Below are 14,383 nucleotides of genomic sequence, written 5' to 3' on the forward strand. Positions count from 1 at the left end.
GAGGATTTAAGTTTCTAAAAAATAAACTTAGTGAGTGAAACTTTTATCAAGTGTGAGACAGGGACCAGGATAGTCTTTAGGGTTTTCGGCACTACTTTGATTACGGCTTGTCCTACGTGGCCATTTGGGATATCTAGCTGAAGCTTGCGTAAGAGTAACCCACAGAATAGCCTCTCAACTCTATTTGAAATCTCTTAGCCACTGGAACCTTATTTTGGTCAGGAAGACATTCTTAATCCCTCCGTGCCACAGCCAGGCTCATTCCTGGAATCCGTGTCCCATGTTGCTCATTCCTGGAATCCATGTCTCACCTGGGAGTCATGTCCCACGTTGGGGGAAATGTGATGAATTTATTTATTTGCAGAGTTGGCCTTAGAAAGGCCACATCTGAGCAACAAAAGAGGTTCTCTGGAGGTGACTCTCAGAACAGACCCATTCTTTATATTTTGAGAATTGCTGTCCTTTGTGAGGCTACCTACAGTGTGAAGCAGATGGAAGAATCAGCTCTTTCTTTGGGGGTAGACTTTAGTCTGTATTTGGTGATGGGAAATATAGGTTGCAGCTAGCATCAAAGTTTGTGATATCAACCAAGTGCAATTCTGGGGAGAACTCAGGCAGGGAACAGAGATGGGATTATTGCCAGTCACTCAGAATTCTTACTCGGGAAAGTTCTACAAGTGAGGCAGAGTTCTGAAGTGAGTCAAGACTGAAAATGAAGATTGAGGATGGAGTTAGCCATGTATTTGTTTCTGTAGTCACAATGATTTTGGAAATAAGACCATAATGTAAGCCCCTTCAGTTCTCTTAAAGGTCACAAACATAAAAATATTAAATATTAAATGTTGTGTCTTTGCAGATTGATCATTTATTTATTAGTAATTTACCAGAGATTGTGGTGGAGTTACTGATGACATTACATGAACCAGCACATTCTGATGCCAGCCAAAGCACTGACCTCTGCAACTTTTCAGGGTATGGACGTTTTAAAATTAGAGGACTAGCTGCAAATTCAGAAGTTCCTCGGGAAGTTTATGTGTTGACACCTTCTAAATGTCTGTTTCTTTTTTCAGATAATGTTTTCTGTTTCTAAATTCTGTTTCTTTAAAAATAACCACCTTCAAATCAAAGTAATTATCTACCAGCTTCTACTATTGCCTTGCCACGGTGTTGCTCTTCCTGGTTGAACAGTTTCTTAGCAAATTCAGTAACATTTTTCTTCTCAGTCTTTGTGTACTATTTTAGCCTTATGCCATCTGCTGCCTCTTGAAATTTTCTTCCTCATGACATGTTATTCCTGGATGTCTTCTACTTACCTATGACTTGTCTTTCTAGAACATTTTTCTTTTTTCATGCTCTTTAGCTATCAGGATCTTCCAGACTGTCCTTTGCTTTTTGATGTTCTTTCTCTATACTCAATATCTGAGCTTATTCATTCATGCAATGAAAAGAATATATATAAATTATTTCAACTTTGATATCTACAAATTTGATATCTCAATTATAGTCAAGTCCTGTATTTTTAACAACAAAGCATTTCTTGAATCTACCTGAAATTTGACATGTGCCAGACCAAGCATACAATCTTCCCTTTATTTCTCCCCAAAACTAGTTTTTCTTCCTACTCTTCTCAATTCTCTCTTTAGTCTACCACTATTCTTCCAACTTCATAAACCTAAAATTATTTGAAACTTCTTCAGTTTCACGTTAGTCCTCTTTCAAAATGTCTTTGAGTTTTCTTTTCCTGTATCTTTCTATTATTAGCATCTCAGGTCACTACTGAATTGTAACAGCTACTTATTAGTTCTTGTGCCTGGCTTCAGTCTCTACCATCATCAATCTGTTCTGAATATTATCATCGTACTTATCATCCTAAAAACTTGTTTTTAGTCCATCACTTCCCTGTTGAAGAAATCTCATTGTCCTCTACGAGGAAAGTAGTGATAATTCCTACCATAACATGCTAAAGAAGTCACCAGAAGAGTGCCTCTTAAATGAGTTCATTATGGCCTACTGAACCAGTGATAAAACAACTAGTATTTGTGTAGTGCTTAGCTGATAATAAAGCACTGTCAAGGTGTTTGCTTCCTTATAACATCTCTGCAAGATAAAAAAGACATAATCCTCTTTGTGAATGTCAAGATAAAGTTGGAGAAAAGCTGCTATTATATCGTGGAGCCAAGGACTCTCTCTAACGTAGTTTTATGTGACTTTTCTCTCATTACCTCTCAACAAATATCTTCTTCTCCAGGTTGGTCTTATTTGTGATCCTCATAACATGCTATTGTCATTCCTGCTTTTACTCCTTTTTTAACCCTATACTTTCCCTGGAATGCTCCCTTCATTACTCTTCACTTTTGCAAATGTTTTCAATCTTCTAAGCCCCAAGTGAAATTTTGCCTTTCTTCCAGAGACCTTGCCTAGTTTCTTCATGAATTTCCTCTTTTGGCTATCTTTTTATTTTATTTAATTCTATCTTAGTTTTCACCTAATTTTTCTTACCAAATCACAGAATAATTTTTAACACCTGGAAATTATTCCTTCTTCTGTAAGAGCATTTACTGCTTAGCTCTTTGCATCCTCTTCCTCACTTACGAGGACTTAGAGAACTTATGCTACTGTATAATTTCATGTGGATGTGAAACACTTTTTAGGTGTATGTGAATGTTAGAGTTATTTTCCCAGCTTGATTGTAAGCTACTTAAAAAGTTCTCCCTTTCTTTTTTTCTGATGCCCAACAGTGCTAGGCATATAAACTAGTATTAAGCAGATCATTTTAGTAGATTGATTAGATCATAAAGGGTAAAAAGTATTTGGTAATCTAATTGATATGTATAGATTGTGATACGTCATTTATGATTTTATTAAAAGTATAATTTTTCAGTACAAAAATTGTTTCAAAATTTAGGATTATCTAAATTTTTTTTTTGGCAGCTCAACAAAACTTGTTTTTTTCTTGATAATTTTGTTCTAAAAATGATGACTTTGTTATTTCTTTGAACTCTTTTAGGGATTTGGATCCTGCTCCTAATCCACCTCATTTTCCATCACATGTGATTAAAGCAACATTTGCCTATATCAGCAATTGCCATAAAACCAAATTTAAAAACATTTTAGAAATTCTTTCCAAAAGCCCTGTAAGTGTAAATTACGAGTATAATAACTGATAAGAAAATTTCTTCTTTTTCTGTTAGAAAATCTTTGTAGGTATATCTTAAAGAGAGAAAGATAAACATGGTAAACTTATCTGAATAGTTTCAGAAGAAAAACACTCTCAATTGCTAGTTTTATCTCTTGGTAGTTTACTTGTCAGTATTAGTTGAAATATGTTAAGTCTAAGACCTGAATTTCATGATGCTTTTGTCATATATTAGCTCATGGAATATATTTACCTTTTTTTTTTTTAAATAAGAATATGCTATTTAATTATAGTTTACTATCTTAAAGCTAAATAAATTGGCAATAATATTTTTTTAAAGATTAAAGTAATTTCCTTAATGTAGCATTTTGCATTTGTTATCAAACCCAAATCTAAATTCTGTAATTTAGTTATTTTGAACATAAAATATATTTATTACAGCTTATTATATGCAATTAGACATATTTTTATTAAATGTTTATTTATTTTCTAGGATTCCTACCAGAAAATTCTTATAGCCATTTGTGAGCAAGCTGCTGAGACAAATAATGTTTATAAAAAAAATAGAATTCTTAAAATATATCACCTATTTGTTAGTTTATTACTGAAAGAAATAAAAAGTGGCTTAGGAGGAGCTTGGGCCTTTGTTCTTCGAGATGTTATTTATACATTGATTCACTACATCAACAGAAGGTAAATATTATATTCTGACCATTATGTAAGTAGTTTTTCTACTCTCTTTTCTGAATTGCAAATTTATATCCTTTTAAGAGGTACAAGCCAGAGAATTGTTCTCTGAATTTTGCTTTTGAATTCTATGTATAGCTACCCTTTTTTTTTTTTTTTTTCACTTGTGTCATTACTTCTCCAACTCTAGAAATGTCAATTAGTAAGGGACACCATAATTTTAAAATAAATATACTAGGGGTAGATCATATCAAATATATATGTTACTTTAGAATTTGGGTTGTATATTCAATTTAGCATCTCTGATCCCCTCCATTGATTTTAATGAGATTTCTCTATCAGCAGATAACATTTCCACGAAATGTAAGCTCTCCAAACTACGTGAAGAATATATATTTCCTTTTTGTCTTTTGATATCGTTCTTTTTTACTTTAAACCATTATAGAATTGCATATGAAAGTGACTTCCATGTCAAGCCATATCAGTATTAGAGCTACTGAATAAAAATGACTTTTGAATGAGTTTAAATAAAAGTAGTTTCCTAGAACTTGTTTTTTTCCCCTTTCTATTAGACCTACTCATTTCACGGATGTGTCATTACGTAACTTCTCCCTTTGTTGTGACCTATTAAGCCGGGTTTGCCAGACAGCAGTGACTTACTGTAAGGATGCTTTAGAAAGCCATCTTCATGTTATCGTTGGTACACTTATACCCCTTGTGGATGATCATTTGGAGGTTCAGGAACAGGTATTTTCCTGAATAATCTTCAAAACATTATTTGAAAGCCTTCATAAAGTATTGTTGGAAGGACCTTACTGTTTTATGTTTACCTGGTGTAAATAGTAATTTTAATGAAAATATTCTTTGGAAAATGGTTATAAAAACATTCGTAAGGAATTAATCTTTGTAATCAGTTATTCATAATACTTTTGATCTAATTAATAGCCTGGTAGTTCTCTCTGTTACTTAGCTGAAATATAGATGTAGTCAGTTTGGGATGGTAGTTCACACTCATCTCTGTGGCAGAGTTTGAGATATTACTTATATAAAATGTTTCGGTGATACTGGCATTTTTGTACCACAGTGCCCAGCCTATAATAGGACTTCAGATATTTGTTGAATTATTTGGAAGCCTAGAAACAGTAATAGCTGGCTAACTTAGAAGTAATTAGAACATTTTATATGACCTAGGTTATAGTTATCTTTATTACACTGGGTTTTGGTTGTCTTACTGTATAATAATGACATTTTTTCTCTTTAAATTATATTTAGGTATTGGGCTTGTTGAAATACCTGGTGATAGATAACAAAGATAATGAAAACCTCTATCTCACAATTAAGCTTTTAGATCCTTTTCCTGACCATGTTGTCTTTAAGGATTTGCGTATTACTCAGCAGAAAATCAAATACAGTAGAGGACCTTTTACACTCTTGGAGGTAATAATTTTTCCACCATCTTATTCTTTTTGTGTTAGAGAATATGGATGGTAGGACTTTTTAAACAATTCTAGTGCTTCAGAAGTAAAAAAAAAAAAAAAAAAACATTCTGATTATGCCCCCTTGAATTGTAGTAAAAGTATAGATATCGATGTTTCTCAGTAAAGATCTGAATTTAAATAGCCAGGAAATGTAATACAAAATATACTTTGCTTTGATGTGCATAAGATCCTATAGTCCATTAATATCTCAATGTTCCATCTGATCTTTTGAGAGATAATTTAATGTTTGCATTAGAGATGATAGAAGTTTAAATCTTATTTTAACTTTAATGAACTTCAAAATTATGTTCAGGTGTATTTTTCCCTATAAATGCTATTATAATTTTAAAATCATTGTCTATATTTGACTTTATGTCTATAATATGAAAATAATATTTAAGTACATTAAGATATAAAGCTAGAGTTAGAATAGAAATAGAATGAAATAGAAATAAATAAAATACAAATTCAAGCTTTTCTCTCCAATCAAGCATGCTGTAAGAATCTTGAAATCTAATTGTGTTATTTAGAGTCTATTAGAAATAAAGGATTGAAACAAATTGTAGGCTTTGAAATGGAAGGTGTAAGTTATTTCTATCTTTTTTGGTAGTAATGGTGATGGGTTAGTGTCTGTACAAAGCACTTAGTAATTTATTTTTCTCTTATTAAGTTTTACTTGACAAACTTAATCAACATGTTAAAAGTAAGTTACATTTTTAATCAATTTTATCTTTTAGGAAATTAACCATTTTCTCTCTGTAAGTGTTCATGATGCTCTTCCATTGGCAAGACTTGAAGGATTGAAGGATCTTCGAAGACAGCTGGAACAACATAAAGATCAGATGAAGGATCTTATGAGAGCATCTCAGGGTACTAATTTTAATAATATGGGTTATTTGTACAAATTTCTTTTTATAAGAGACTTCCTAACTGTCTGTTCATCTTTACTCACTCTCATTTCATCCATCCTCTACTCTTCTGCCAGAATGATATCTCCAAAAACGTGATCATGTTATTCTAGTGCTTGAAATTTTTAATGACTTCCTACTATCTAAAAGAAAAAAAATAATTTCTTAGAATCAGGCATACTAATCTAACTCTGCCTCCTGCTCCAGCCTTCTTGAATGAAAGAAATGTATTTCATTTTAACCTTAAAGCCATGTATATGTGTGTATGTGTGTGTTTATATATAAGTACATGTATGTGTGTATATGTGTTCTTGGTTTTTTTGTGCTGTTGTGTTTTTAACTTCAGAAAACATCCACGTTCCAAATTCTCAGTAATAACATGTGGTTTGTGGCTGCCATATTGGATCGCACAGTTCATAGAACATTTCCATCATTATGGAAAGTTCTTTTGGACAGTGCTAGTCTAGACTCTAGATATAAGAGGCTAACAAAACCAGAAGTCCCCCAAGGTCTTTTCTGGGTTGTATTCAGTGATTCCTGTGTTTCTGTTTGTGATTTTGCTAAGATACAGAATTCTCTGCATAACTTTTTCAAGACATCTTCCTCTCTCTGTGAAATGTTGTTGATCATTTCTGCATAGTTTTGTGTTGTAAGGATAAGTCCAAATAAACCTGCTAAATACTTTTCAAGCTTCTCATGACAAAATCTTTTTCAAAAATTCATAAAAATTTTCTAGTCAGATAATTTGTGTGCATATTGAAAATAAAAGTGTTGTCTCAATGATAATTTAAGCTAATTTTTTCTAAATTACTCCTAGATAACCCACAAGATGGCATAGTGGTGAAGTTAGTTGTCAGCTTATTGCAGCTGTCCAAGATGGCAGTAAACCACACTGGTGAAAGAGAAGTTTTAGGTAAACTGTTTGACTGAATGAATGGGTTTTTGTGATGTTTGAGTGGTCTTCTTTATAATATCTTCAAAATTTAAAAAGCATCATGTGAAATGCTTGCTAAGTTATGTTTCTAATTAATTCAGGTTTCCCTAAGCAGTCTTTTCATGCTTTCCTTCCTTAGACCTTCATATTAAATGGAAAGTTAGTGATTTGTGCGTGTGCATAACTAATTCAAAAATGCCTTGTAAAAATTTAGGTAAGACAGAAATACCAATTTGTAGAGTTGATAGGTTGCAAATAAATTTGACTGTTGATAGATTTTATAAAAATATTATCACTGATATTTAATATCTTTTTATGTATAACAAAAATGAGTGAAGACTTATAGGAGTAGATTAAATCAAATATTAAAACAGCATTCAAGTCCCTTTCTGCCACCATTTGCAATAAAACCTAATGTAAGATAATTAGCCAACATCATGCCTACTACGGGCATTTAGATTTGGTTACCACAGGACAGGAAAATTACATGATTAAAGTAAGCTTGAAGTTATCATTACAGCGTTGCTTTGAATATGAGGTGCTTCACAAATTCTGCTACCTTTCAACTGAGTCCTCTTTAACCTCTCACTGGGAGCCTATAATCTAAGATAATTCCTTTTTTTAATAAACTTTTTATTGAAGTTTATCATTGTGAAGTTAGGGAACAGTTCTCACAAGACCACCTTCACTTCCGACACCAAATGTTAAGTTTATGAGACTCCCAAGACACCCCGTAGGTTCAGTAAGTTGCTAGAAGGACTCAGAATTCACTAAAAGGTATTTACTCATGATTATGGTTTATTACAGTGAAAGAAGATAGATTAAAATAAGCCATTAAGACCTACTTGAACCAAAAGGAGGGAAAAAAAGAAAGTTAACAAGCTGAGGTCACAGTGGCTGAGAGATCCCAAATGGAGTCCAGAGGCTGTCCTGGGGGTTTCTCTTGTGCAAGCTCCAGCTAGACATCCCCAATGACCATAGTATGCCATACCCTTACCAAAAGTAGTTCCCAAATTCCTAGGTCCTTCCTGAGATTCTCTAAAAGAAGCATTCACTAAAGTTTTACCTTTTAGAAACTTAAATCCACCAGAATGTTCCTATACTAGACAAGTCCTAAATCTCAGAGGCAACAGCCTCTTTAAGATAACTATCAGATGCAGCCCCCTTCCCCATACTGTCGACACCCCCTTTCAATATGAACGAGTTAGGGTGCTCACTGTCTAGACACTCCTAAGGTTGGAGAAAGAGATTAAATGAGAGGAAGAGGGTCACAACAAACAAGATAAGATTTAACAAACGTCTTTGAATACTGCAACTTTATATAATTATAGATTTTTTTTTGGAGGCTGGGGTGTTAGAATGGCTGAAAGGAGGTAAATGACATGGCAGAACTGTAGCCTGTAGCGTCCTTTGGGATTTGCTCTTTAACTGCTCATTGAATTGTGCCTTGAAGGTCTTCACCTTTCTGTATATAACTTGTATTGCATAATAAGGAAAGAACTGAAACTGTGGAACTATAACCCATAACAATTTTTGAAATTACCTATATGACTGCTTGTTAAGCTGTACATCAAGAGATGACACCTTTCTACATGTATGATATATTTTACAGTAATGAAAATGGCTAAAGTTGTGGAACTGTGATCCATGACATACTTTGAAATCTGCTCTTTAACTACTTGTGAAATCATACTTTGAAAATTATCACTGTTATGTATGTAAAGTTTTCAATAAAAAAATTCAAAACAAAATAAGCCATTAAGAGTGAAAATGCAATGCACAGATTAGCAGAAAATTATGTAATTTATATGCCCAACAAAGGACTCATCCAGAAAATATGAAGAATTCCTACAAATCAATAAAAAGAAGACAACTCTATTTTTTAAATGGGCAGAAAACTTAACAGGCACTTCACCAAAAAAAAAAAATACAAATGGTCCCTAAACAAATCAAAAGACATTCACCATCTTTACTCGTGAAGGAAATAAAAATTAAAATCACAACAAAGTAAACTACCTACAAAATGGCTAAACTTTACAAGACTGACCATACTAAGTATCAGTCTTAGGGAGGCTGTGAAGAAAATGTAACTGTCACACATTCTTGGTGGAAGACCAGTAAATTGGTACAACCACTTCGAAAAACAGTTTGGCTTGATCTGCTGAAGTTGAAGATACATAAATCTTGTGAACAGCAATTTCATTCCTCAGTATATACCTATTAGAAATGCATACACACACATATATCCTGGGAGACGTACAAGATTTCTTAACAGCTGCATTTATAGTACTCCAAAACTAGATGTCAGTGACCAATAAAATGAATAAATTATGATATCGTTTAATAGTTACAATACAGCAATAAAAAAGAACAAACTGCTACTACATACAGCAGTATGGAAAATCTTATAGATAAAATAATGAACAAAAGAAGCCAGGCACAAAATAGTACATATTGTATGATTTTATTTTTTTTGAAGTTCAGTGATAGGCAAAACAGATCTATGGTGTATGGGAGAAGCTGGCAAATTTATTCTGTAAAAGGCCAGATAGTAAATATATTAGGCTTTGCAAGTATATGATCTCTGTTGAAATTAATCAGTTCTGTTGTTCTGGTGTGAAAGTAGCCATACACAATATGTAAGCAAACGGATATAGCCATGTTTCAATAAAACTTTTTACAGAAATCTGTGTTGGGCTGGGTGTAACCAGTGGACCATAGTCTACCCACCCCTGGTGTGACAGAAGCTGAAGGATGTCTATCAGTGGCTGGGAAGAGAAGAGGTTGTTATTGACTGATACGTTAGTTGATCTTTTGCTGCATAACAAATTACTCAAAAGCATGGTGGCTTTGGAAGAATAACATTATCTCACAGTTTCCGTAGGTCAGGAATCTGGGAGCAGTGTAGCTGGGTGATTCTGGCTTGGGATTTCATTAACTTGTAATCCCTATGTAGGGCTGTAGTCTCTAAAGGCTTGACTGGGGTGGAAAAGCCACTTCACTCACTGACCTGGCAATTTAGCGCTGTTGGGAGGAGGCCTCATTCCTCACCACATAGATGACTCTGTAGAGCTGCTTGAGTGTTTTAATGACATGGTAACTGACTTCCTCCAGAGCAAGTGATCCAAGGGAGAGGGCAAGGAGATCGCTAGAATGCCTTTTAATATCCTAAGCTTGGAAGTCACACTTTGTCATTTCCATCACATTGTTTTTTAAATGAGTTGCTAACTACAGCCCACACTCAAAGGGAAGGAATTAGGCTCCACCTTTTGAAAGGTGGAATATCAAAGGATTTGTGGACCTATTTTAATAGGTACTACCACAAACGTGAAAGACCACAGGGGAATCCTCTGGGATGCTAGAAAATTGTTAATTTTTCACTGAATGGTATATCTAAGATTGTGGACTTTATGTGATACCTCAAAGAATTATTTTAACAATTTTTAGGTTTGTTAGTAGTCTCATGCAGCCAACAAGTTGAGACTTTCATCCTTAATGTCTGCATTCTGTTATCTGTTTCATGGATATAATTCTATAAAGGAAAATGTCTGTTGCCCACATGGATGATATATAAAGGAAATTATACAGTATTTTGTAGCTGCTAAGTAGTCAAGCAAATTAAATTCTTTAGTCTACTCTAAATCTCTGAAAACACACTTAAACCTAAAAGCATGACCAAGGAGCATTGCTTATTTGGAGTTAGAACATGTCAGTATTTTGTGTGATCTCTTAGTTACAATTCTACTCAAGTGGAATTTTTATCTTCAGAGGCTGTTGGAAGCTGTTTGGGAGAAATGGGTCCTATAGATTTCTCCACCATAGCTATACAACATAATAAAGATGCATCTTATACCAAGGCCCTTGAGTTATTTGAAGATAAAGAACTTCAGTGGACTTTCATAATGCTGACCCACCTGAATAATACACTGATTGAAGATTGGTGAGTGTTTACTGATACCAGGTATCTGATAACACTTAATCTTTATTCAAAAAGAATGGTATATCATTTAAATTAATACTTCCAGTAACTAGAATGTTCTCCTCCAAGTTCCCGTAGTTTTTTTTAAAGTCTTCAGTATATTTATGGAAATCTGTGTAGTTTTATTAATTCACTTAATTATTTAGACCTTATTCTGGGCCAGGCACTTGATATGGTAATGAACATTCCGGACTAGGCACCTGTTAAATTCTGGTAAGAGTAGACACTAACCAAAAAACAATAAATACAAAAAACACCAGGTAAGGTAAATTCTATACAGAAAATTAAAATAAGAGAACATAAAAGGTGATATTTTAGGCCCTTGTGAAAATCAGAGGTGACACTCTGCTCCTAGCCAGGCTTAATTTTGTATCTTTTAAAATAAGCTATAGGGCAGAAGTTTAATAACCCCAAAAGTCTAGGCTAATCAGAGAAGGTTTTCTGTTACCCATTTATACTCTGCAAAACAAAACCGCAACAGTTGGTAATCATTTCAGCTTGCTGGTTGTGAGATTTCTTTTACTTGCTGTTTTTCCTCCCCCCCCCCCCCCCTCCCTTTTTTTTTTTTTACTCTGTATATGTGTGCAAATATTTGAGCATCTCAGTGCCAAAGTATAAAGATTTTTTGTCCACAACCAGGCATCTTTCTAAGGTAAGGATGTGTTTTGGCCTTCAATTCCCCTTTTGGAGAGTAAATGGCAATGACGCCTACCTGCTGTGTTTCCATTGTTGATTTAATGGGCATATTTCTTTCTCTTTTTTTGTTGTTTTTGTTAGATTTGTGGGCTGGCAGTTTTCCGCCCAGCATTTTATTATAAAATTTTCGATGTACAGCAAATTTGGAAAAATTTTACAGTGAACCACAATATAGTCACCATCTATATTCTGTCCTTAACATTTTACTATACTTAATTTATTCTATCCAGTTATTAATCCAGCTTATTTTTTGATGTATTTCAGCATAAATATGATACTGTTTTTGAATAGAGATTCCCCCCAGGAAATTTACATGCATTGAATGTTTCTTTTGTTACAGTGATTTGAAATTATTTTTTTCTAAGAAAGGCACACAGAGATACTAGTGTGACTTCAATTTGAGAATGATAGGAAACAGGTACAATTTGTTTTTCCTGCCTCTTTTTAGATGCAAAAAAATCATTAGGTATTAAGGGACTTCAGGCCTAAAAAGGAGAAATTGACCAGAATACTTGCTCAAGGGAGTCTTTTCTGAAGATGTATTATTTCAGTTGATCTGAGTTATCAGTTATCAGATGTAAGATGATTAGGGGTAAAGCATGCCAGTCAGAGGGAACAGCTAAACTGGAAATACACTTGGTCTGTTTGAGAAGAAGAAAGAAGCCTATTGTGGGGAAGATGATGAGGGATGAGACTGGGAAGTTGGGACTAATTCTAATTAAGAAATTTGGGTTTTATTTGAAGTATATAAGGAAGCCATGAAGTTTTAACCATAGTGCCGTGATACAGCTTACATTTTTATTCTGGCTTATATATGGTGAATAGATTATAAAGGGGCAGAATTAGAAACAGGAAGACCAATTATGAAACTACTGCAGTAGTCCAGAGGAGAAATGATGGTGACTTGGATTAGGGTGAGAGTAGTGGAGATGGGAGACATGAATGGAACCAGGATGTTTTTAACATAGAGCCAGCAGGACTTGCTGATGAATTGGATATGAGGAGTGCAGGAAAGAGACAAATTAAGGTTGGCTTCAGGTTTAGGGTCTAAGCAACTGTGTCTTAAACCGAGTTTACCTAAAAAGAATTAAATCTTTACTTGATAACTCATCATTTACAATATTAGCCTTTATGACACTTTTTTTATTAGCTATTGTATTTTCATTACTCTTTATGACAGCCCTCTCTTTACTAATTTTTTTGCAAAAGGAAAGGACCTGCAGTATTTTTCTAGAGGTTTTAGATACCTAATCATTCTCAGCTAGGTTCTGGTCAAAGTAAGTGTGTATTTATTGTTTGTTTAAAATTGTTCTTGGCAATAATTTTATCATTTGGGGGAAATACCCTTCTCCCTGAAGCCAAATTGTTTGTACACTGCATCCCTAACCCTGGAGAAAATGTTATCAAATTGTTGTTTTTTCAGGTGAATTGGTATTCTATCATTCCTATTACTCACGTTTATTAGACTGTTATTTCCAAGTATTTCTTTTTATGAGTCCCATTAATTTATAGTAGTCACAAGGTAAGCTTCCTGTTGTATGAAGGGAATTGCTGTTGCAGTGATTAGTAACTCAAGTTTACTGAAGGAAGATAATAAAACTGATAAATTTCACTTTGATGTTATGTAAATTTTCCTATTAATATAAAATTAAATCTTAGTTTTTTTAGTTTAGAATTTTAAAAAATAATTTTTTTCAATAGAGGCTGCTTAACATTCATCAAGATTAATAGCCAACATACTTTATAGGCATTTGAATTATATGTTTTTCAGTGTTAAAGTTCGATCAGCTGCTGTTACCTGTTTGAAGAGCATTTTAGCCACGAGGACTGGACATAGTTTCTGGGAGATTTACAAGATGACAGCTGATCCCATGCTGACCTATCTGCAGCCTTTTAGAACTTCAAGAAAAAAGGTCTCTAAGGGAATATTGAATACCTACCATATCTAGAACAGTTCTCTTTGCTGTGGTTTATGACTATCATGTTGCTTTAAATTGTTATACTAACATTTACCTTTGTCCTAGAAATAATTCAAACTGTACTTCTTTGCCCCAAAGGATTTGTTAAAATTTTTAACTATGGCAGAGTGAGAAGCTGAGATAGGCAGCCTTAAGAAGTGTTGGTTGACTTAGGGGAGGATGAGTTGTTAATGGCTGACTCTTAGCTTATTTTCTTAGGAGTAGAAAACTCTTACTTTGATCCTTTGAAGGCTGTTGATCCTGGGTATGCTTTATAGGTGTTGCACTCCATAAGCAAGTGTTTGTTTCATAGCAGGTAAAAGTATCACAACCTCCCAGTGAAATATAAGATGTATGATTTTCTCCCTTTTCCATCTTGATATCATAATGAGATTCCACTGAAAGTGCTCTGCAAAAGTTAAGAACTCTTGCTTCTCCTTTAGTCTAAGAATCCCTCTTTAATGTTTTCTTGTCTTAAAGCTACTGAAAATGTACACATGACTTTTTACCGATTTTAGGGCTTATATCTATTATTGAAGTAGTGCTTTTAATGTATCATAATTTTGGTTTTAATGAAACTACTAGTGATATAAAATATTAAGGAACC

At 33.8% G+C, this 14,383-nt stretch overlaps 1 protein-coding gene across 5 annotated transcripts in view; it reads left to right on the forward strand.

The window, feature by feature from the left end:
• ATM (ATM serine/threonine kinase) overlaps nucleotides 1–14,383 on the forward strand; it is a 135,076-nt gene that overhangs the window by 61,415 nt on the left and 59,278 nt on the right. For 3 of the 5 annotated variants that reach the window (XR_005217550.1, XM_037841327.1, XM_037841328.1), the window contains 9 exons: nucleotides 857–972; nucleotides 3,008–3,134; nucleotides 3,630–3,829; nucleotides 4,396–4,570; nucleotides 5,096–5,260; nucleotides 6,039–6,171; nucleotides 7,027–7,122; nucleotides 10,912–11,083; nucleotides 13,590–13,731. Coding sequence is in view for 4 of the 5 variants with exons in the window: in XM_037841327.1 (XP_037697255.1) it covers nucleotides 857–972; nucleotides 3,008–3,134; nucleotides 3,630–3,829; nucleotides 4,396–4,570; nucleotides 5,096–5,260; nucleotides 6,039–6,171; nucleotides 7,027–7,122; nucleotides 10,912–11,083; nucleotides 13,590–13,731 (1,326 nt within the window). In the remaining variant the exon portion in view is untranslated. Of the gene's footprint in view, nucleotides 1–856; nucleotides 973–1,887; nucleotides 2,252–3,007; nucleotides 3,135–3,629; nucleotides 3,830–4,395; nucleotides 4,571–5,095; nucleotides 5,261–6,038; nucleotides 6,172–7,026; nucleotides 7,123–10,911; nucleotides 11,084–13,589; nucleotides 13,732–14,383 lie in introns of those variants that run through there. The other 2 variants (XM_037841329.1, XM_037841330.1) reach the window with 2 other exon arrangements.

This window comes from Choloepus didactylus, chromosome 6, assembly GCF_015220235.1.
Source record: "Choloepus didactylus isolate mChoDid1 chromosome 6, mChoDid1.pri, whole genome shotgun sequence".
Taxonomy (NCBI): domain Eukaryota; kingdom Metazoa; phylum Chordata; class Mammalia; order Pilosa; family Megalonychidae; genus Choloepus; species Choloepus didactylus.